We start from the raw sequence: 25,887 nt of genomic DNA, 5'->3' as shown, positions 1-25,887 counted from the left end.
TCTTTTTCTTCTTCTGATCGAGTACTGATACTCACATCAGATTCATTGAGTACCGCTGAATCCTTTGTTGGATTATTATCCGGCAATGTCCTTCATATTCAAAATCTCGTGCGCTCTTCCCCGGATACATATTGCCTTCGGTAAATTGTATCCTCTGCTTATTGTCCATCATGCTCTGCTATTGAGCTGATGTTATTTACTCCTGAAGTTCGTGGTATATGTTCCTAAGATGCCCCTATGGGTTGAACCTATGCCTTCCCTAATCCGTGTGAACTCGAGAGTTTTCACGAGTCATACTCTTCTGGTGTTTTGCCAGATATAATTTCAACACTACAATTTCTTTGAAACGAGGAGTAAATGAGAGGTTATGCATTAAAGAAGTGGGAGTCGACCTTGAACTTTGTGTTCATGCCCATAGAAACGATGTAGATCTTATCATGGAAGCTTCTCTTATAATCAAATGCTCCTTTGGTATGAGCTCATCTTGCATCTGTAAATTGATTCTTTGCAATCGTGGTTCCGAACCATATTTTTCTCCTTGATTCCATTTCCCGGAAAAGTTAAAATATTTGTCTTCTGCAGACCATTTCATCTATCCAACCTCTATTTTGTTCTACCTCGAGTATTGCCCCCTGTTATCTCGAGGATATTGTCTCATTGCACTACCTCTTGTACATTCTTAATTGGAGTGATACTCCGTCATCTTATTCCTAGCCTGATCGAATAAATCATTATCGTTCTAATTCTAACAGTGCTACCTGGTCCTTATGCCCGGAGCAACTTCCGTCGACGAACTAAGCCTACGTCGATCTTCCTCATCTTATCATTTCACCTCGAACAACAAGCTTGATTTCAAGCTTGTGTCAATTCCGTGGTTCTCGTAGCCTTTCACTTCATCCTTCCTTTTGCTTGATGTCGTTGCAGCTCGATGGCATCTTCATAGAGTCTCTCAACAAAATTTCTCGTGATCACCTTCAATAGAAATACCATCCCTACCCCTCGATGATTTGTGATATCATCGATGACATCCTTGACTTCCTGCCAACACAGACCTGGTCATGTTTGGTTATTCCTTACGTTCCGACATAATCTTGGAAGTGTTCCTTTGTATCTTTTGAGATCTTCAGATCCAACTCTTACCCGAAACACCATGTTATTGCTACCTCGAAGCATGGCTATGGTACCTGTATATCAATAAGAACATTGGAAGCACATTGTCGAATGTTTCTTGATCTATTATCCAAACACCATTGTATGGGTAATATCATGATTCTTCCCTCGCCCCGTTATCTAAATGCTTTTGAATTTGCTGTCATATCATGTATATCCCGCTCCGCTTCCGCTTGGGAAGGATATACTCCCAATCCTTGTGTGTAAACACATTTTCCTTTCCAATGTTCTGATTAATCTAATGATCACCTTTTCTTTTTCATTGTTTTGTTTAACCTTTCTAGTGGTTTATGAGATCTAAGCAGTAATAGTTCCCTGCTTATGAAAACACCTCAGTGTACAATTTGTCAGTAAGACCTTGTTATTATTGCTGTTGACATTTCGGTAACCATCGATGGACGAGAACTTTGCCTATTGGTCTGCCTCGTTCAACGAGCAGGAAAATAGTTCTCTCCGTCCCTCACCCTTGGTACCAATGTTGTTGACAACATAACTGACAGTCTATCATCTGACATGCCTTGCTATCAGCCCCTTTCTACTTTTAACCCACATGGTGGGCTCATAACCCACAGTTCCACAGGATCTGAACCTGACTCTCCTGTATAACTTTGATTCCGAAATATTCTTGCATTTGGCTTCGTATCATGCCACTAGCCACCTTTCGAGAGATGATCTGTTCCCGATGCTTTGAACCCCTTCCTCACACTTTGTTCAGGTATCAATCGTTTGTCCATTCGCTTGAAACTTCCTATTGTACCTTCTTACTTTGCTCTCGATGTGTATCATTTGTTCAACTCGAGAGATACTCATGTGTTCATTCATGGGATAACCCCAGATGATTACCCCTTATAGCATCCTATCGTTGTCGAGCTGCCCCTTACCTATTTGTAAGTACGTTGGAATTCCCGAAGAAAGGATGATGACTTCATCATGATGTCCTGAAATAGAGAAATGAAGACATCAAGGAAAGGGATCAACTTCTTCGAGAAGAGCAACCAAGAACAAGAGGATCCGTTAGAATTTCGTAACCAATTCTTCCCCCCTTACTCCACCTCTTAAATCCCGGGACGAGATTTCTTGTAGTGGAGGAGATTTGTAACACCCCGAGAATCATGCTACAGTAATCTCCCCCTAATGGTGGCCATGTCATCGTGATTACTATGCAGCTTGCCACTTGTCCAAAAATCAAAGCCTTTTTCAAATTTAAAATAAGTCAAATAAATTATTTCTTCGAGCAGTAAAACAAAAATGTTTTCCTTATTCTAAAAAGTCTCCTGATCATTTCTCATGTTGAAATCAACATCATTTGACTCACCAATTAACCCCGAGGAATTATAAAGTGGTCCATCAGTAAATGAAATAGCCTTTTCAAAATAAGCAAATACTTATACAATTCCAAATGTCCCCAAACTTTGTGGGACGCTCCAGAATATTGCATGGTAATTATTTGCAAATTTTGAGTCCAAGCAAAATTCATTTGCTATGTGAACTAAATAGAAAACTTAGACAAAATGATTAACAAAAAAAAAAGAAGCAAAAACTAAAAAGAGAGGGGAGGCCCCTGCCCCCTGGGCCACTTGGCCCAACTGGCCGAGGCAGCTCAACCAGACCGACCGACCGAACCCCCCTTCCCGGGTCGTCTCCTTTCTCCCCGTTCGACCGACCGGAGGGGGGGCTCCCGCTCGTTCCCGCCGGACCCGGCGCAGCGCCCCGGGCTGCCACGGCGACGGGGAAGAGATAAGGCCGCCACCCGCAGCCCCCACGCCTCCCCTGCCTCTCCCCACTCCCTACTCTCCCCCTTTTTGCCCTCTCTGTTCCCTCTAAGATCCGCCTCACCGCACGCGGTTGACGCCGGCGATTACGCTCCACCGGGCGGCCCTCACCTCGCCGACGAGTCCGGGAGCACGACCGTCGTCTGCCTCGTCTCCTTCACTTCTGGATCGGGGCCGGGAAGCCTCAACGCCGACGCCCTCAACCTCTTCTTCCCGGCGCCGTCCGCCCCTGTCGTCGTCGATCCCCCACCGTCGCTGCACCTCGGCCTCCCCAAGTCGGCTGCGAGCACCGCGGTGAGCCGTCGTTCGTTTCCCCTCTCTCCCCATGCTCGATTTCCTGCCGTAGCACCGTCCTGGACGAGGCTGAAGCCAGCGTCCGCCATGACCAAGGAGCCCCGCGCTCCCGAACTCCCCCTGTCCGTCCTTTACCGCGCCCGGCCGCGTCCTACAGCGTGCGCGCGCCCACACTCCCCGCTGCTGCTCTCGCCTGCTGTGAACAGTCGCCCATGGCCGCCATGGCCGGACCTCTGTGCCGCGCCCCTGCAGCTCGCGCGTGCCTGCGCGCGAGCCCGCCTCGCCCCGGCCACACCCCGGCCACACCCCTTTCTCGCTGCTGAAATACTGCTGCCGCTCAAGCTGTTGCCGCTGTGAACTGATGCCGCTGCGTGCTGCTGATTACTCCTGCCGCTGCTTGCTATTAGCTGCTACTTACTACTACTACCATCTGCTGTTGTAGCTCCTGGCCAAGCCCCTTGTACATGGCCGTGCGTATGGCCGGCTGGGCTAATGGCCGGCCCTTGTTTAATTAGTCTAGGTTTGTTTAGTAGTAGTTTAGTGCTAATTTAGCCTATTAGCTAATCTATGACAAGTGGACCCCAGGCTACTTAATCTATTTAACTAGAATAGTTTAGTTGCTTCCTATGACATGTGGGCCATGCCCTCCCCTTTTGACCAGTCAAATTGACTTAGTCAATTCGGGTTAAATAAATACTGAAATTTTCAGAATATTGTTTAATCTTTGAAAAATCATAGTAAATAATATGTGACTCGGATGAAAATGTTTTCTACATGAAAGTTGCTCAGAAAAACGTGACGAATCCGAATACGCAGCCCGCTCATCCTCCACACATCCCTAGCATAGCAAACTTCAAACTTTTCCCCTCCGGTTCGTCTGTCCGAAAATGCCAAACTTCGAGAAAGCATTCCCGGATGTTGTCCCCTTCGCCAGTAACGTGTAGCACCGCGTTAGAACACGTTTAGCTCTGCCTGTTGTCCTGTTATGCACTTGCTTGCTATGTATTTACTGTTTCTTTCCCCTCTCTTCTCCGGTAGACCCCGTGATGGCTGCCGATGCCGCTATGATCGACTACGTCGACGACGACCCCTCCTTGCCAGAGCAACCATGCAAGCCCCCCCTTTGATCATCCCGATATCGCCCATTCCATTCTCTCATGCTTGCATTAGATTTTACTACTGTTATTGTTTGCTCCTATTCTGATGCATAGCCTGCTTTTGTATCTACTGTTGTACCTTACCTGCTTATCCTAAACTGCTTAGTATAGGTTGGTTAGTGATCCATCAGTGACCCCCACCTTGTCCTTGTTGCCCCTGCTTCATCATTGAAGACCCGATCAACGAGATCGAAGACCAGGCCCCGACACCGCACATCACTTTCCCCTTAGTTGCTCGACTCTGCTGGGTTACTATCAAGTGCCGAGGGTGAGACCTCTACAACACTTCTGATGTTAACCCTGTAGTGTAGCTATTCGGTCGTGGTCATCGAGGGTGATTCCGCCTTAACCACTTCCGATATGACTCTGTCGTGCAACCCCTCAAGTGTGAACCTCGGGGGTCATTCCTCTTACGTTCACCTTGTTGATTACATCGAGTGGAATTCACCGGGGGTGATTCCTCGGGTTTTCCCCTTGATGTTTTGACACACAGTTACTATGGTTACTATGTTACACTGAACCATGTTACTAAAGACGGGTCGACCCTGAGGGGTGCCCGCGCGAGCATAATTGCGAGTGATGTGGAGACGGGTTGACCTGGAAGGTGCCCGAGAGATAATTACGAGGCGTGGCCGGGCATTCCTAGCCCTTGCCGCAAGTCCTCGAGACGGGGCAACGGGGTCACATCTTTCGTGAGTCTCTGCTTGTTGCCGCGCGTTACTAATCCACTACGATTTGGATATTTGATCCGAGGGGCCTCTGGCCTGATAGCACTAACCATCACGTGGGCATAGTATGGGCGTTCTGCGTCGTATGCATCAGCCGAAGCTTAATAGACGTCAGCGACTGAGCGGCGCGCGCCGGGTTGGACTGGTAAGCACCTACCTTTTTTAAGGAGGTAGCTAGGTCTGCTCACCGGCCGCGTTCGCAACGTGCAGGAGTTCCCGGGGAGATGGCCCATGACCCCTGGGGGCATAGGTTTAGTCCGGCGTGCTGGCCTCTCTATTAAGCCTAGGTCGGGTTGCGGCGTATTGTTTGGCCGAGGCCGGGCATGACCCTGGAAAGTGTGTCCGGCCGGAGTTAAGCGAGCGTGGTGGGTAAGTTGGTGCACCCCTGCAGGGAAGAACTAATCTATGCATAGCCTGTCCTACGGTAACGGACACTTGGAGTTGTATCCCGATCGATACAACTAGAACTGGATACTTGTGATGAGAACTGGATGGTGATGAGGATTTGATTGTGATGATAACTGGATAGTATGGCTCTGGGATTTCTTTCTCGCAGGGAGTCAAGAAAGGATCTCTGGCCGAGGTTGATAACACTACTACCATTTTACTTTATGCTACTCTACTCCCTCTTGTTTGCTGCAAGATGGTGGTTTCCAGAAGATGCTAGTCTTCGATAGGACTAGGCCTTCTCTCTATTCTGGCATTTCTGCATCCCAGTCCACATATACAACCCCTCTTTGATAATGTTGCATCTGTAGTGTAGATCCTTGCTTGCGAGTACTTTGGATGAGTACTCACGGTTGCTTTGCTCCCTTTTTTTCCGCTTTTCCATTCTTCTCGGATGACGCAACCAGATGAAGGAGTCCAGGAGCCAGATGACACCTTTGACGACTGCTACTACACCGAGGGCGTCTACTACCACGTGGCGGAGACCGCCGATGACCAGGAGTAGTTAGGAGGCTCCCAGGCAGGAGGCCTTGCCTTTTCGATCGATGTTGCTTTTGTGCTAGCCTTCTTAAGGCAAACTTGTCTAACTTATGTCTGTACTCAGATATTGTTGCTTCCGCTGACTCTTGTGTTTTCGAGCTTATGTATTCGAGCCCTCGAGGCCCCTGGCTTGTAATATAAAGCTTGTATTATTTTAATTTGTGTCTAGAGTTGTGTTGTGATATCTTCCCGTGAGTCCCTGATCTTGATCGTACACATTTGCGTGTATGATTAGTGTACGATTGAATCGAGGGCGTCACACTCAGGCACATTTGTATCCTGAAGGCCACCCTAAGAGAATCGAGCAAGATTCTCAGAGAAATAATATTGATGTACCTAGTTCTTCTAAAAGGAAGAAAAAGAAAAATGATAGGACTTTGCAAACTTCTAGTGAACCTATTGCTGAACCACCTGAGAATCCGAATGATATCTCTATTTCTGATGCTGAAACACAATTAGATGATGAACATGAACCTAGTGATAATGTTAATGATGATGTTCATGATAACGCTCAACCTAGTAATGATAATGATGTAGAAGTTGAACCTGCTATTGATCTTGATAACCCACAATCAAAGAATCAACGTTATGATAAAAGAGATTTTGTTGCTAGGAAACATGGTAAAGAAAGGGAACCATGGGTTCTGAAACCCATGCCTTTTCCTCCGAAACCATCCAAGAAAAAGGATGTTGAGGATTTTGAGCGCTTTGCTGAAATGATTAGACCCATCTTTTTGCGTATGTGATTAACTGATGTGCTCAAAACAAATCCTTATGCTAAGTATATGAAGGATATCATTACTAATAAAGGAAAGATACCGGAAGCTGAAATTTCCACCATGCTTGCTAATTATACATTTAAGGGTGGAATACCAAAGAAACTTGGAGATCCAGGAGTACCTACTATACCATGCTCCATTAAGAGAAATTATGTTAAAACTGCTTTATGTCATCTTGGAGCCGGTGTTAGTGTAATGCCTCTCTCTTTATATCGTAGACTTGACTTGAATAAGTTGACACCTACTGAAATATCTTTGCAAATGGATGATTAATCAACTGCTATATCTATCGGTATTTGTGAGGATGTGCCTGTTGTAGTTGCAAACGTTACTATTTTAACGGACTTTGTTATTCTTGATATTCCCGAGGATGATAGTATGTTTATTATTCTTGGAAGACCTTTCCTTAATACTGTAGGGGCTGTTATTGATTGCAACAAAGGCAATGTCACTTTTCATGTTAATGGCAATGAACACACGATACACTTTCCGAGGAAACAACCTCAAGTTTATAGTATCAACTCTATTGGAAAATTTTCATCAATTATATTTGGAGGTTTTGAATTTCCTCTCCCTACTGTCAAGAAAAAGTATGATATTCTTATAGTTGGGGATTATCATATCCCCGTTGAGGTAACTTAGTGTTATTCGAAATTTTTCCGGTTCCGTGTCATTCGGAATGAGTTTGTTAACAAGACTTGATCAACCTTGTTAGTGGGTTCATTTTGATGAACACAAGATGGATGAAACTAGAAGCACAACCTTCTGTTACCTCTTTATATTTTCTGTTATTTAGTAGAAACTGAGGAAAATAGTATTTTTCCGTCTGCCTCCTCCACTTATCCCTGCACCCATCTTCTTCCTCTGCCTCACACAAACACGAAAAGCCAACTCAAGCACGAGTTCCAGCCCCCGTTGCTGTGATTTTCGATCTCCTTGCTCAAAGCACCTCTTGCAAAACTGCTTGGGGAGATTGTTCCTTGGTATGTGACTCCTCCATTGGTCCAATTAGTTTTTGTTCTAGTGCTTTATTCATTGCAAATTTGTGCTGCATAGGTGACCACGTTCTAGAGCTTGCATGTCAAATTTATATGGTTCCAAGTAGTTCTAATGCTTGATATAGGCCCTAGGCACTTGTGGGAGTTGTTGCTATCAATTTTATTGAAGTTGGTTCACTTTTATTTGAGGTTACTAAAAATTTCAGATTATTTCAGAAAATAATGAAGAGACTTTTAAGGGGCTCATCGAGCCGAAGCTCGAAGGAAAAACAAAAGGAAGAAGAACAGAAGCCCAAATTTAATTTGCCTCACACCACGGAGGTCCGGCCGTGTGAATGGCCTTCCGATGACTTCTTGAGGAGAGCCGGGATTTATGAGGATTTCTATTTATTGATTAAGAATGCTGGTCTCACCGACTTCCTCCGCGACCAACGTCATCAGTATCTCTTACTCACAAATAATTTTGTGCAAAACTTCTACTTTTTCCCTAAGAAATCACCTCCAACAGTAGAGTTTCATTTATATGACGTTGTTAAAGAGATGACATTAGCTGAATTTTGCGAGGTTTGCAGAATACCCTTTGAGGGCACCTTAGATGAACCCCACCGTAATGAAGTAGAAGCGTTTATTAACACTATCACTGTGGGAGAAACCAGGAAGGTTTCTGATACAAGGATTACCAGCATACACTTTCCTGTTTTACGCTACTTTGCCTTATTTGCTAGTCGTTGCTTGATTGGACGCGCAAACTGTGCGAACCTTAGTATTCCTGATATTATTATTTTGTTCCATGGTTTATACCGCAATAACTCTGTTGGTATGGGTGGAATTGTTAATAGACGGTTAAGTCTGAACCGTACTAAGGGCCTCATCTTTGGAGGCATTTATGCTTCACGCCTAGCTGAACATTTTGAAATACCTATTAGGCATGAGGAGAAAGAAGAAACAGCGCTGCCCCGTGCTTATTTAGATTATAAGAGTATGATAGCGCATGACTTTCTTGTTAAGAGTCGCGAAGGGGAGCTCAAATACAAATTATACTTTGATAAACATCACCCTGAGACTATTACTTTGCCTGCTCCCTCTTTGTTTAACTTGTCTGCAGGTCCTCACATCGTTCCGTGTTTGGCCGTTCAAGCCTATCGGAATCCTGCACCAGCCCCGGAACCGGAGCCACAAGATGAGCCTCCACGACTATATGTTTATTCTTGGGATCCAGAGTAAGTTGCCAGCTAGTGGCAGCCGAGGCCTTCTTCGTCACAGTACGACCCCAGCTTCACCTACGGGTATCCGCCAGGCTATCCCTGGCAATAGACCAACTTAGGCCAAAAGCCTAAGCTTGGGGGAGTACGTATTTCCCACCGACATTACATTAATGTTCACACACACTCATTGCTAGATGTCGGTGCTCATACTCTTTCACTGTAATATCCATGCTAGTTTATTTTCATTTTCCTGCTTTCTTCTTGTGTGTTTAATAAACCTTAAGAAAAAACCAAAAAAATTAGTAGTAGTTTATTTCTTTTCTATAGTAATTAAAATGAAAACCCAAAAATATTTCCCGTTCTTCTTTTGTTTGTTGGGAGCTTTCCCGTGTAAATAGTTTTATTTTCTTTTCTTTCTTTTGGGGGTCGAGAAGACTATATTGAAAATGCTTAGTGGCTCTTATATGCATGATTGTTTATTTAACTTAGAGCCCATATTACTTGTCTTGTCTCTTGATTTGAATGCTTGCAGATTCCAGCTTAGTCCAATGCACGTGCACTCTTATTATTATACACATCGTTCGATCGTGCAAGTGAAAGGCAATAATGATGATATATGATGGACTTATTGGGATGAGAAAAGCTGGTATGAACTCGACCTCTCTTGTTTTTGTAAATATTATGATTCATCGTTCCTGAGTCAGCTATTATGAAGTAAACATATTTGCAATGACATTTAGAGATTATAGTTGCTTGTGCCATGCTTGATTAGCTATGAGTTATAATGGTTTACCTTGCGTGCCAACATGCTATTAGAATGATTATGATGTGGTATGATGGGATGGTATCCTCCTTTAAATGAATTGAGTGACTAGACTTGGCACATGTTCACGCATGTAGTTGAATCAAATTAACATAGCCTTCATGATATTTATGTTCATGGTAGATTATATCCTACTCATGCTTGTATTCGGTGTAAATTAATTTTAATGCATGTTCACGACTGTTGTCGCTCTCTCAGTTGGTCGTTTCCCAGTCTTTTGCTATCCTTCACCTGTACTAAGCGGGAATACTGCTTGTGCATCGAAACTCCTTAAACCCCAAAGTTGTTCCATATGAGTTCACTATACCTACCTATATGCGGTATTTACCTGCCGTTCCAAGTAAATTTGTATGTGCCAAACTCTAAACCTTCAAATAAACATTCTATGTTGCATGCTCGAATAGCTCATATGTCAACTAGGGCTGCCCTTATCTTCCGTGTTAGGCGGGTTATTCTCAAGAGGAGTGGACTCCGCTCCTCATTCACGAGAAAATGGCTGGTCTTCGGGATGCCCAGTCCCATGCTTTATGCAAACTAAATCAAAACAATTGCAAACAAAACTCCCCCTGGGACCCGTTGAATGTTGGAGGCACTCGTTGTTTCGAGCAAGCCATGGATTGATGCTTGTGGAGGAGGGGGAGTACAAACTTTACCATTCTGTTTGGGAACCGCCTATAATTTGTTTAGCATGGAAGATATCGTCGTCTTTTAATTGTTATGTTGACAATAAAAGTATGCTTCTCAAAATACAATTTATCTCTATTTCAAAACCGAGCTCTGGCACCTCTACAAATCTCTGCTTCCCTCTGCGAAGGGCCTATCCATTTACTTTTATGTTGAGTCATCACCCTTCTTATTAAAAGCACCCGCTGAAGATCACACTGTCGTTTCCATTCATTATAATTGGTTTATATTGGCTATGACTTGACTGGATCTCTTTTACCATGAATTACAATGTTTAGTCAGTCCTTGATCTTTAAAGGTGCTCTGCATTTATGTTTTGCGGTCTCAGAAAGGGCTAGCGAGATACCATTCTGTCATATCATGTTATGATTATTTTGAGAAAGTGTTGTCATCCGAGTTTTATTATTATAGCTCGCTAGCTGATTATGCTACTGATATAAGTAATTGTGAGACCTATGTGCTATTGTGAGTATGGTTAGTTCATAATATTTGCTGAAACTTGAATGCTGGCTTTTCATGTTACAACAACAAGAGCAAATAGAGTTTGTAAAAGTTTTTCTTTTTCTCTTTCAGTTTGTCAACTGAATTGATTGAGGACAAGCAAGGGTTTAAGCTTGGGGGAGTTGATACGTCTCCGTCGTATCTACTTTTCCAAACACTTTCGCCCTTGTTTTGGACTCTAACTTGTATGATTTGAATGGAACTAACACGGACTGACGCGGTTTTCAGTAGAATTGCCAAGGTGTTGTTTTATGTGCAGAAAATAAAAGTTCTCGGGATGACCTGAAACTCCACGGAACACCTTAGAAAAAACAATAAAAAATCCTCGCCAAAGATGAAGACCAGGGGGCCCACACCCTGCTCTCGAGGGTGGGGGCGCCCCCACAGGGCGCGCCCCCCTACCTTGTGGGCCCCCTAGTGGCCCTCCGACGCCAACTCCAACTCCATATATTGGCTTTCGGGGAGAAAAAAATCAAGGAGAAGAAATCATCCCCTTTGTACGATACAGAGCCGCCCCCAAGCCCTAATCTCTCTCAGGAGGGCTGATCTGGAGTCCGTTCGGGGCTCCGGAGAGGGGGATTCGGCGCCGTCGTCATCATCAACCATCCTCCATCACCAATTTCATGATGCTCACCGCCGTGCGTGAGTAATTCCATCGTAGGCTTGCTGGACGGTGATGGGTTGGATGAGATTTATCATGTAATCGAGTTAGTTTTGTTAGGGTTTGATCCCTAGTATCCACTATGTTCCGAGATTGATGTTGCTATGACTTTGCTATGCTTAATGCTTGTCAGTAGGGCCCAAGTGCCATGATTTCAGATCTGAACCTATTATGTTTTCATGAATATATGTGTGTTCTTGATCCCATCTTGCAAGTCTATAGTCACCTACTATGTGTTATGATCCGGCAACCCCGAAGTGACAATAATCGGGACCACTCCCGGTGATGACCATAGTTTGAGGAGTTCATGTATTCACTATGTGCTAATGCTTTGTTCCGGTTCTCTATTAAAAGAAGGCCTTAATATCCCTTAGTTTCCAATAGGACCCCGCTGCCATGGGAGGGTAGGACAAAAGATGTCATGCAAGTTCTTTTCCATAAGCACATATGACTATATACGGAATACATGCCTACATTATATTGATGAATTGGAGCTAGTTCTGTGTCACCCTATGTTATGACTGTTACATGACAAACCGCATCCGGCATAATTATCCATCACTAATCTGGTGCCTACGAGTTTTCCATATACTGGTTCTCGCTTATTTACTTTTCCGTTGCTACTGTTACAATCACTACAAAATACCAAAAATATTACTTTTGTTGTCTTTACTTTTGTTACCGTTACCACTACTATCATATTACTTTGCTACTAAATACTTTGCTGCAGATACTAAGTTTCCAGGTGTGGTTGAATTGACAACTCAGCTGCTAATACTTGAGAATATTCTTTGGCTCCCCTTGTGTCGAATCAATAAATTTGGGTTGAATACTCTACCCTCGAAAACTGTTGCGATCTCCTATACTTGTGGGTTATCAAGACCTTTTTCTGGCGCCGTTGCCGGGGAGCATAGCTCTATTCTTTGAGTCACTTGGGATTTATATCTGCTGGACACTATGAAGAACTTGAAAGACGATCGAACTACTGTTTTGCCCTCAACTACGAGGGGAGGTAAGGAACTGCCATCTAGCCTTGCACTTGATTCACCTTCTGTTATAAGTAAGCTTGCGACACCTAAACCTGCTACTGCTATGAATTCTGATATGTCGCATGTTATTGATGATGCCACTTCTGCTATGCATGATACTTATGATGAAACTACTTCTATGCTTGATACTATTGTGCCCCTTGGTGAATTTCTAGATGAACAAATTGCTAAGTCTAGAGAAAGAGATATTATTGAACCCGAATACGATGATGATAGTGATGATGAAAATATGCCTGCTATTCCTGAGGGTTATCTTTTTGATGCAGAATCTTCTACATCTATTTTTGCTTGCCAGGATAGATATGAACTTAAGAGGTTGCTAGTTAAATGGAGTAAAGAACTTTTCGAGATAGAATGAGACCCGACCCTGCTTTTGCGACTTCACCAATTTGTGTCCCCGATAAGGATTATTATGATTTTTCTGTTGATCCAGATATAATTACTTTGGTTGAATCTGAACCTTTCTATGGCTATGAATCTAAAACTGTTGTGGCACATCTTACTAAGTTAAATGATATAGCCGCCCTGTTTACTAATAATGAGAGATCGCGCTACCTTTATTTACTCAAAATATTTCCGTTCTCATTAAAGGGTGATGCTAAGATATGGTTTAATTCTCTTGATCCTGGTTGTGTGCAAAGTCCCCAGGATATGATTTATTACTTCTCTGCTAAATATTTCCCTGCTCATAAGAAACAAGCTGCTTTGAGGGAAATATACAACTTTGTGCATTTTGAAGAAGAGAGTCTCCCACAAGCTTGGGGGAGGCTTCTCAAGTTACTTAACACTTTGCTTGATCATCCTCTTAAGAAACCTGAAAACTTGATATCTTTTATAATGGATTAACTGATGCTTCTAGAGATTACCTGGATAGTTGTGCTGGTTCTCTTTTCAGGGAAAGAACACCGGATGAAGCTGCAATTCTATTGAATAATATGTTGACAAATGAAAATAATTGGGCACCTCCCGAGCCACCTCCTGAGCCAGCTACAGAGCCAATTACTGAGCCTATTCCTAAACCAACTCCGAAGAAGAGAGGTGTTCTATTTCTTAGTCCCAAAGATATGCAAGAGGCAAAGAAATCTATGAAAGAAAAAGGTATTAAAGCTGAAGATGTTAAGAATTTACCTCCTATTGAAGAAATACACGGTCTTAATTTACCGCCTGTTGAAGAAGTATATGATCTCAATTACTTATTCACTGAATAACCTCCCGATATTCCGACACGGGTAGTAAAGGAAAATTCTCTATATAGATATGATAAAGCTGAAGTCCCTCCTACTAAAATTGCTAGTCAGTGCTTGGATGAGTTTGATGACTTTATGTTTAAGGAAGATGATTTTAATGCTTATTTTGGTAGACAATTAAAACATAATACCTTTATGATTAAACGCTTGGGTGATTATATGGCTGATATTAGAGGTGAATTTAAACTTGTTAGTAAACATGCTTCTATAGTTACCACTCAAGTAGAACAAGTACTTAAAGCTCAGAAAGAAGTGCTTGATGAAATGAATAGTAAGAAAAATGATTATGCCGTTAGAGTGGCTACTAGAATTGGTAGAATGACTCAGGAACCTTTATATCCTGAAGGCCACCCTAAGAGAATCGAGCAAGATTCTCAGAGAAATAATTTTGTTGTACCTAGTTCTTCTAAAAGGAAGAAAAAGAAAAATGATAGGACTTTGCAAACTTCTAGTGAACCTATTGCTGAACCACCTGAGAATCCGAATGATATCTCTATTTCTGATGCTGAAACACAATCAGATGATGAACGTGAACCTAGTGATAATGTTAATGATGATGTTCATGATAACGCTCAACCTAGTAATGATAATGATGTAGAAGTTGAACCTGCTATTTATCTTGATAACCCACAATCAAAGAATCAACGTTATGATAAAAGAGATTTTGTTGCTAGGAAACATGGTAAAGAAAGGGAACCATGGGTTCTGAAACCCATGCCTTTTCCTCCGAAACCATCCAACAAAAAGGATGATGAGGATTTTGAGCGCTTTGCTGAAATGATTAGACCCATCTTTTTGCGTATGCGATTAACTGATGTGCTCAAAACAAATCCTTATGCTAAGTATATGAAGGATATCATTACTAATAAAAGAAAGATACCGGAAGCTGAAATTTCCACCATGCTTGCTAATTATACATTTAAGGGTGGAATACCAAAGAAACTTGGAGATCCAGGAGTACCTACTATACCATGCTCCATTAAGTGAAAGCATGTTAAAACTGCTTTATGTGATCTTGGAGCCGGTGTTAGTGTTATGCCTCTCTCTTTATATCGTAGACTTGACATGAGTAAGTTGACACCTACTGAAATATCTTTGCAAATGGCTGATAAATCAACTGCTATACCTATCGGTATTTGTGAGGATGTGCCTGTTGTAGTTGCAAAAGTTACTATTTTAACGGACTTTGTTATTCTTGATATTCCCAAGGACGATAGTATGTCTATTATTCTTGGAAGACCTTTCCTTAATACTGCAGGGGCTGTTATTGATTGCAACAAAGGCAATGTTAGTTTTCATGTTAATGGCAATGAACAGATGGTACACTTTCCGAGGAAACAACCTCAAGTTTATAGTATCAACTCTATTGGAAAAATTCCATCAATTATATTTGGAGGTTTTAAATTTCCTCTCCCTACTGTCAAGAAAAAGTATGATATTCTTATTCTTGGGGATTTTCATATCCCCGTTGAGGTAACTTAGTGTTATTAGAAATTTTTCCGGTTTCGTGTCATTCAGAATGAGTTTGTTAACAAGAGTTGATCAACCTTGCTAGTGGGTTCATTTTGATGAACACGAGATGGATGAAACTAGAAGCACAACCTTCTGTTACCTCTTTATATTTTCTGTTATTTAGTAGAAATAAAGTAAAATAGTATTTTTCCGTCTGCCTCCTCCACTTATCCCTGCACCCATCTTCTTCCTCTGCCTCACACAAACACAAAAAACCAAATCAAGCACGAGTTCCAGCCCCCGTTGCTGTGATTTTCGATCTCCTTGCTCAAAGCACCTCTTGCAAAACTGCTTGGGGAGATTGTTCCTTGGTATGTGACTCCTCCATTGGTCCAATTAGTTTTTGTTCTAGTGCTGTATTCACTACAAATTTGTGTTGCATAGGTGACCATGTTCTAGAGCTTGCATGTCAAATTTATATGGTTCCAAGTAGTTCTAATGCTTGATATAGGCCCTAGGCACTTGTGGGAGTTGTTGCTATCAATTTTATTGAAGTTGGTTCACTTTTATTTGAGGTTACTAAAAATTTCAGATTATTTCAGAAAATAATGAAGAGACTTTTAAGGGGCTCGTCGAGCCGAAGCTCGAAGGAAAAACAAAAGGAAGAAGAACAGAAGCCCAAATTTAATTTGCCTCACACCGCGGAGGTCCGGCCGTGTGAATGGCCTTCCGATGACTTCTTGAGGAGAGCCGGGATTTATGAGGATTTCTATTTATTGATTAAGAATGCTGGTCTCACCGACTTCCTCCGCGACCAACGTCATCAGTATCTCTTACTCACAAATACTTTTGTGCAAAACTTCTACTTTTTCCCTAAGAAATCACCTCCAATAGTAGAGTTTCATTTATATGACGTTGTTAAAGAGATGACATTAGCTGAATTCTGCGAGGTTTGCAGAATACCCTTTGAGGGCACCTTAGATGAACCCCACCGTAACGAAGTAGAAGCGTTTATTTACACTATCACTGTGGGAGAAACCAGGAAGGTTTCTGATACAAGGATTACCAGCATATATTTTCCTGTTTTACGCTACTTTGCCTTATTTGCTAGTCGTTGCTTGATTGGACACGGAAACTATGGGAAACCTTAGTATTCCTGATATTATTATTTTGTTCCATGGTTTATACCGCAATAACTCTGTTGGTATGGGTGGAATTGTTGCTAGACGGTTAAATCTGAACCATACTAAGGGCCCCATCTTTGGAGGCATTTATGCTTCACGCCTAGCTGAACATTTTGAAATACCTATTAGGCATGAGGAGAAAGAAGAAACAGCGCTGCCCCATGCTTATTTAGATTATAAGAGTATGATAGTGCATGACTTTCTTGTTAAGAGTCGCGAAGGGGAGCTCAAATACAAATTATACTTTGATAAACATCACCCTGAGACTATTACTTTGCCTGCTCCCTCTTTGTTTAACTTGTCTGCAGGTCCTCACATCGTTCCGTGGTCGGCCGTTCAAGCCTATTGGAATCCTGCACTAGCCCCGGAACCGGAGCCACAAGATGAGCCTCCACGACTATCTATTTATTCTTGGGATCCAGAGGAGGTTGCCAGCCAGTGGAAGCCGGAGCCTTCTTCGTCACAGTACGACCCCAGCTTCACCTACGGGTATCCGCCAGGCTATCCCTGGCAATAGACCAACTTAGGCCAAAAGCCTAAGCTTGGGGGAGTACGTATTTCCCACCGACATTACATTCATGTTCACACACACTCATTGCTAGATGTCGGTGCTCATACTCTTTCACTGTAATATCCATGCTAGTTTATTTTCTTTTTCCTGCTTTCTTCTTGTGTGTTTAATAAACCTTAAGAAAAAACCAAAAAAAATTAGTAGTAGTTTATTTCTTTTCTGTAGTAATTAAAATGAAAACCCAAAAAAGATTTCCCGTTCTTCTTTTGTTTGTTGGGAGCTTTCCCGTGTAAATAGTTTTATTTTATTTTCTTTCTTTTGGGGGTCGAGAAGACTATATTGAAAATGCTTAGTGGCTCTTATATGCATGATTGTTTATTTAACTTAGAGCCTATATTACTTCTCTTCTCTCTTGATTTGAATGCTTGCAGATTCCAGCTTAGTCCAATGCACGTGCACTCTTATTATTATACACATCGTTCGGTCGTGCAAGTGAAAGGCAATAATGATGATATATGATGGACTTATAGGGATGAGAAAAGCTGGTATGAACTCGACCTCTCTTGTTTTTGTAAATATGATGATTCATAGTTCCTGAGTCAGCTACTATGAAGTAAACATATTTGCAATGACATTGAGAGATTATAGTTGCTTGTGCCATGCTTGATTAGCTATGAGTTATAATGGTTTACCTTGTGTGCCAACATGCTATTAGAATGATTATGATGTGGTATGATGGGATGGTATCCTCCTTTAAATGAATTGAGTGACTAGACTTGGCACATGTTCACGCATGTAGTTGAATCAAATCAACATAGCCTTCATAATATTTATGTTCATGGTAGATTATATCCTACTCATGCTTGTATTCGGTGTAAATTAATTTTAATGCATGTTCACGACTGTTGTCACTCTCTCAGTTGGTCGCTTCCCAGTCTTTTGCTAGCCTTCACCTGTACTAAGCGGGAATACTACTTGTGCATCGAAACTCCTTAAACCCCAAAGTTGTTCCATATGAGTCCACTATACCTACCTATATGCAGTATTTACCTACCGTTCCATGTAAATTTCTATGTGCCAAACTCTAAACCTTCAAAACTACATTCTATTTTGCATGCTCGAATAGCTCATATGTCAACTAGGGCTGCCCTTATCTTCTGTGTTAGGCGGGTTATTCTCAAGAGGAGTGGACTCCGATCCTCATTCACGAGAAAATGGCTGGTCTTCGGGAGGCCCGGTCCCATGCTTTATGCAAACTAAATCAATATAATTGCAAACAAAACTCCCCTTGGGACCCGTTGAATGTTGGAGGCACTCATTGTTTCGAGCAAGCCATGGATTGATGCTTGTGGAGGAGGCGGAGTATAAACTTTACCATTCTGTTTGGGAACCGCCTATAATTTGTTTAGGATGGAAGATATCGTCGTATTTTGGTTGTTATGTTGACAATGAAAGTATGTTGCTCAAAATATAATTTATCTCTATTTCAATCGAGCTCTGGCACCTCTACAAATCCCTGCTTCCCTCTGCGAAGAGCCTATCCATTTACTTTTATGTTGAGTCATCACCCTTCTTATTAAAAGCACCCGCTAGAGAGCACACTGTCGTTTCATTCATTATAATTGGTATATATTGGCTATGACTTGACTGGATGTCTTTTACCATGAATTACACTGTTTAGTCAGTCCTTGATCTTTAAAGGTGATCTGCATTTATGTTTTGCGGTCTCAGAAAGGGCTAGCGAGATACCATTCTGTTATATCATCTTATGATTATTTTGAGAAAGTGTTGTCATCCGAGTTTTATTATTATAGCTCGCTAGCTGATTATGCTATTGATATGAGTAATTGTGAGACCTATGGCTTTTCATGTTTACAACAATAAGAGCAAATAGAGTTTGTAAAAGTTTTTCTTTTTCTCTTTCAGTTTGTCAACTGAATTGCTTCAGGACAGGCAATGGTTTAAGCTTGGGGGAGTTGATACGTCTCCGTCGTATCTACTTTTCCAAACACGTTTGCCCTTGTTTTAGACTCTAATTTGTATGATTTGAATGGAACTAACCTGGACTGACGCTGTTTTCAGTAGAATTGCCAAGGTGTTGTTTTATGTGCAGAAAATAAAAGCTCTCGGAATGACCTGAAACTCCACGGAACACCTTAGAAAAAACAATAAAAAATCCTCGCCAAAGATGAAGACCAGGGGGCCCATACACTATTAGGGAAAAGCCTAGCAGCAGCTCGTGTTTTGGGCCTATTAGTAGCGCGGGGGCTGGCGCTACTAATAACGTATAGCAGTAGCGTGGGTAAAAACCCGCGCTACTACTAATCTGTAATCTCTGAATTTTTTTTAATTTTTTTTCCCTAATTTTCAAATTTCTGAATTATTTTAACCTCAAATCTCTAATCACCCCTCATCATTCCAAATCATCTAACTTCCCGGACGGTCACCCATCCTCTCACTACTCCAGCCTGAGCATGCTTAACTTTCGGGTTCTATTCTCCCTCGTTTCCAAGTCTGCACTTGTTGTTTTCCTAACAATAGTAAGATGTCAATCCTATTAACCTCAGGAATTTAGCTTGAGCATGTAGTCACACATTTCACTGTTTGAGTTTGAAACTATTGTTCTAAAAAATTAGTAACACTAATATTTCTTGAATAATTAGTTTGACCCACAATTTGACCATAGTTTGACCAGATTTGACCATAGTTTGACCAGATTTGACCAAAATTCAAAAAAACTAAAATAATTATTTAGTAACACTAATATTCTTGAATAATTAGTTTGACCATAGTTTGACCAGATTTAACAAAAATTAAAAAAAACTAAAATTTGAAAGGAGGGGAATGGAGCAAGGGAGGGGGCGCCCCCTTCCCCATGCCCAATCCGAATTGGGAGGGGGGCCGCCCCCCCCCCCCTTTCCTTCCTCCCTCCTTCCTCTTCCTTCCCTCTCCCTCTCCTAATAGGAAAGGGGGAGTCCTACTCCCGGTGGGAGTTGGACTCCCCCCTAAGGCGCGCCACCCCCTTGGTCGGCCCCCTCCTCCACTCCTTTATATACGGGGAAGGGGGCACCCCATAGACACAACAATTGATCATTGATCTCTTAGCCGTGTGCGGTGCCCCCCTCCACCATAGTCCTCCTCGATAATATCATAGCGGTGCTTAGGCGAAGCCCTGCAACGGTAGAACATCATCATTGTCACCACCCGTCGTGCTGACGGAACTCTCCCTCGACACTCTGCTGGATTGGAGTACGGGGGACGTCATCGAGCTGAACGTTTGCAAGAACTCGGAGGTGTCGTACTTTTGGTGCTTGATCGGTCGGGCCGTGAAGACGTACGACTACATCAACCGCGTTGTGCTAACGCTTCCGCTTTCGGTCTACGACGTGGACACACTCTCCCCTCTCATTGCTATGCATCACCATGATCTTGCGTGTGCGTAGGAATTTTTTTGAAATTGCTACGTTCCCCAACACTATGTACTCCGCTTCACACGTAGATCCCGCCACGACGCTCTATTTGGGACTGCACCAACTGATAGCTCCACCATTCAATAAAAATACATATCCGGTTTGTGACTTAGAGTCATCCGGATCAGTGTCAAAGCTTGCATCCACGTAACCGTTTACGATGAGCTCTTTGTCACCTCCATCAACGAGAAACATATCCTTAGTCCTTTTCAGGCATTTCGGGATGTTCTTGACCGCTGTCCAGTGATCCACTCCTAGATTACTTTGGTACCTCCCGGCTAAACTAATAGCAAGGCACACATCAGGTCTGGTACACAACATTGCATACATGATAGAACCTATGGCTGAAGCATAGGGAATGACTTTCATTTTCTCTCAATCTTCTGCAGTGGTCGGGCATTGAGTCTGACTCAAGTTCACACCTTGTAACATAGGAAAGAACCCTTTCTTTGCTTAATCCATTTTGAACTTCTTCAAAACTTTATCAAGGTATGTGCTTTGTGAAAGTCCAATTAAGCGTCTTGATCCATAGATCTTGATGCCTAATATATAAGCAGCTTCACCGAGGTCTTTCATTGAAAAATTATTATTCAAGTATACTTTTATGCTATTCAGAAATTCAGTATCATTTCCAATCAACAATATGTCATCCACATATAATATCAGAAATGCTACAGAGCTCCCACTCCCTTTCTTGTAAATACAGGCTTCTCCAAAAGTCTATATAAAACCATATGCTTTGATCAAACTATTAAAGTGTATATTCTAACTCTGAGATGCTTGCACCAGTCCATAAATGGATCACTGGAGCTTACACACTTTGTTAGCACCTTTTGGATCGACAAAACCTTCTAGTTGCATCATATACAACTCTTCTTTAAGATATCCATTAAGGAATGCAGTTTTGACATCCATTTGCCAAATTTCATAATCATAAAAGTCGGCAATTGCTAACATGATTCAGACAGACTTAAGCATCGCTACGGGTGAGAAGGTCTCATCGTAGTCAACTCCTTGAACTTGTCAAAAACCTTTCGCAACAAGTCGAGCTTTGTAGACAGTAACATTATCGTCAGCGTCAGTCTTCTTCTTGAAGATCCATTTATTCTCTATGGCTTACCGATCATCGGGCAAGTCAACCAAAGTCCACACTTTGTTCTCATACATGGATCACATCTCAGATTTCATGGCCTCAAGCCATTTTGCGGAATCTGGGCTCATCATCGCTTCCTCATAGTTTGTAGGTTCGTCATGGTCAAGTTACATGACCTCCAGAACAGGATTACCGTACCACTCTGGTGCGGATCTTACTCTGGTTGACCTACGAGGTTTGGTAGTAACTTGATGAGAAGTTTCATGATCATCATCATTAGCTTCCTCACTAGTTGGTGTAGGAATCACCGGAACTGACTTATGTGATGTACTATGTTCCAACTCGGGAGAAGGTATAATTACCTCATCAAGTTCTACTTTCCTCCCACTCACTTCTTTCGAGAGAAACTCCTTCTCTAGAAAGGATCCATTCTTAGCAACGAATATCTTGCCTTCGGATCTGTGATAGAAGGTCTACCCAACAGTCTCCTTTGGGTATCCTATGAAGACACGTTTCTCCGATTTGGGTTCGAGCTTATCAGGTTGAAGCTTTTTCACATAAGCATCCCAGCCCCAAACTTTAAGAAACGACAACTTGGGTTTCTTGCCAAACCACAGTTCATAAGGTGTCGTCTCAACGAATTTAGATGGTTCCCTATTTAACGTGAATGAAAGCATCTCTAAAGTATAACCCCAAAACGATAGCGGTAAATCAGTAAGAGACATCATAGATTGCACCATATCTAATAAATTACGATTACGATGTTCGGACACACCATTACCCTGTGGTGTTCTAGGTGGCGTGAGTTGCGAAACTATTTCACATTGTTTTAAATGAAGACCAAACTGGTAACTCAAATATTCACCTCCACAATCAGATCGTAGAAACTTTATTTTCTTGTTACGATAATTTTCCACTTCACTCTGAAATTCTTTGAACTTTTCAAATGTTTCAGACTTATATTTCATCAAGTAGATATACCCATATCTGCTCAAATCATCTGTGAAGGTCAGAAAATAACGATACCCGCCACGAGCATCAACACTCATCGGACCGCATACATCAGTATGTATTATTTCCAACAAGTCTGTTGCTTGCTCCATTGTTCCGGAGAACGGAGTCTTATTTATCTTGCCCATGAGGCATGGTTCGCAAGCATCAAGTGATTCATAATCAAGTGATTCCAAAAGCCCATCAGCATGGAGTTTCTTCATCCGCTCCACACCGATATGACCTAAATGGCAGTGCCACAAATAAGTTGCACTATCATTATTAAACTTATATCTTTTGGCTTCAATACTGTGAATATGTGTAATCCGTAGCCCCTGTTAGTAAAAATAGAACACTCATATAAATAGAAGAACCATTATTCTCTGATTTAAATGAATAACTATCTCACATCAAACAAGATCCATATATAATGTTCATGCTCAACGCTGGCACAAAATAACAATTATTTAGGTCTAAAACTAATCCCGAAGGTAGATGTAGAGGTAGCAAGCCGACGGCTATCACATCAACTTTGGAACCATTTCTCACGCGCATCGTCACCTCGTCCTTAGCCAATATTCGCTTAATCCGTAGCCCCTGTTTCAAGTTGAAAATATTGGCAACAGAACCAGTACCAAATACCCAGGTGCTACTGCGAGCATTAGTTAAGTACACATCAATAACATGTATATCAAATATACCTTTCACTTTGCCATCTTTCTTCTCCAGCAAATACTTGGGGCAGTTCGCTTCTAGTGACCAGTCCCTTTGCAGTAGTAGAACTCAGTCTCATGCTTAGGTCCAGACTTGGGCTTCTTCACTTGAGCAACAACTTGTTTGCCGCTCTTCTTGAAGTTCCCCTTCTTCCCTTTGCCATTTTTTTTTGAAACTGGTGGTCTTGTTAACCATCAACACTTGATGTTCCTTCTTGATTTCTACCTCTGTAACATTTAGCATCACGAAAAGCTCGGGAATTGTCTTATCCATCCCTTGCAGGGGCGGAGCCAGGATTTGAGTATAGGGGGGGCCAAGCCAACTTAAGAAAAAAATCCAGCGAAAAAAATCCAATAAAACAAGGTTAGTAGGTAGCTCGAAAGCAAGCAGCTTAAAAACGAATTAATCTTAATGATGTTTGGCGGCGTTTTTTCTCTTCATAACTACTGAATCGTAAATGGCAAATTGGCAATCACAAAATTAACTATATTGTATAAGTTCGACGTAGAAAATTTTGGCATCACAGATAGATAAGGAATCATATAACATAATTTGGATCACAATAATTTATAGGACATGTAGAAGATATAAACTCTTTGTAGCATCTCGAATCACACAACAAAACAAGTAAAATCTGATGTATAATTTCAATACCGAGAGAAGATGAGAATAGAGACATCTCGGATCACACAACAAAACAAGTAAAATCTGATTTATAATGTAACACCAGGAGAAGATGAGAATAGGGAGAGATTTGTAGAGTCTGATGTGCTAACCTTGCTGGAGCAGCGATTAATCTTTCAGTAGGTTGAGAACTTGAAGCAACCAGTTTAAAAAAAGCATTAATCTTAATGGTGTTTGGCCCTGCTTTTCTCTTTGTAGCTGCTGCCTGCAGATTGGATTGGAGTCATGGAGAATTAACATACTGTATAAGTTCGACATAATCGCAGATAGGAACTAATACAAGATAATGGATAATTTGCATCACAAAAATAAGAACTAGCCGGCACACACAGTACAACACTATCATGATAATTGTGGACACGTGGAAGATGGGAACAGGGAACTCTTCATAGAATCAAAGACCATAGAATCACAAATTACACAACCAAATTACCAAAGCAAAAAAAAACTGGAGCACCAATCGACACGGATACATGATAACAGGATGAGAATTGACTTGCTAGTTCATCGATTGAAACGGGACTGCAGAAAGAATTGACAAGTGCAGCAGCCATTTACCTGAATATGTGAATCAAGAGCAGGAGCAACCGAGCCAGGAGATGAGGAGAAGCAGGCCTGGGTCCTGGACAGGAGCAGCCGAGCAGCGCCGGCGATGGGCGAGAAGGGCGAGAGGCGAACGGGGGCGAGGGCGTCGAAAACTGGAACAGCGACGGCGACTAATCCCATGTATACGCTAATTATGGATGTACAGTTACGAGAAAGCTAGCCAGCTAGCCTAGAGCGGTAGAGCCAATGCCCATCGGCCGCTATTAGTGGGCTTTTTTCACACGGGCCTTTTTTTTTCTTGCTACCACTATTGGACGCTGAGATAATTAGGGGGGCCAAATACATGCGTACCTGACTATGTATCGTCAATTATATAGTAGGTACTTCATGTTCGCTCGATCGTTGGGGGGGGCAGGCCCCTGCTCGCCCCCCCCCCCCCTTGTCTCCGCCACTGATCCCTTGCATATTATAGTTTATCACGAAGCTTTTGTAGCTTGGTGGAAGTGATTGGAGAACTCTGTCAATGACACTATCATCAGGAAGATTAACTCCCAGTTGAGTCAAGTGGTTGTGGTACCCAGACATTCTGAGTATATGTTCACTGACAGAACTATTCTCCTCTATTTTGCAGTTATAGAACTTATTGGAGACTTCATATCTCTCAATCCGGGCATTGGCTTGAAATATGAACTTCAATTCCTGGAACATCTCATATGCTCCATGACTTCAAAATGTCATTGAAGTCCCGGTTATAAGCCGTAAAGCAGGGCACACTGAACTATCGAGTAGTCATCAGCTTTGCTCTACCAGATGTTAATAACATCTGGCATTGCTCCTACAGTGGGTTTGGCACCTAGCGGTGCTTTTAGGACGTAATGAGGATAATCCTCAAATTACGGACCCAGTCCGCGTAATTGCTACCATCATCTTTCAACTTAGCTTTCACTAGGAACGCATTAAAATTCAACGGAACAATAACATGTGCCATTTATCTACAACAAAATAGACATGCAAAAATACTATCAGGTACTAAGTTCATGATAAATTAAAGTTCAATTAATCATATTACTTCAGAACTCCTACTTAGATAGGCATCCCTCTAATCATCTAAGTGATCACATGATCCATATCAACTAAACCATGTCCGATCATCACGTGAGATGCAGTAGTTTTCAATGGTGAACATCA

The 25,887-nt window shown here is 42.1% G+C and overlaps 1 protein-coding gene across 1 annotated transcript; it reads left to right on the top strand.

Annotated features, from left to right (window-relative positions):
* Positions 1-1,002: 1,002 nt before the first annotated feature.
* On the top strand, positions 1,003-24,430 carry LOC119350053. Its single transcript, XM_037618080.1, has 4 exons — positions 1,003-1,055; positions 2,840-3,236; positions 5,976-6,031; positions 24,352-24,430. Exons 1-4 carry the CDS (start codon positions 1,003-1,005, stop codon positions 24,428-24,430), a joined length of 585 nt encoding a protein of 194 aa, XP_037473977.1.
* The last annotated feature ends 1,457 nt before the right edge of the window (positions 24,431-25,887 follow it).

This window comes from Triticum dicoccoides, chromosome 1B, assembly GCF_002162155.2.
Source record: "Triticum dicoccoides isolate Atlit2015 ecotype Zavitan chromosome 1B, WEW_v2.0, whole genome shotgun sequence".
NCBI classification, from domain to species: domain Eukaryota; kingdom Viridiplantae; phylum Streptophyta; class Magnoliopsida; order Poales; family Poaceae; genus Triticum; species Triticum dicoccoides.
Note: the sequence above shows the minus strand (reverse complement) of the source record. Positions and strands in the feature narration are given on the sequence as shown.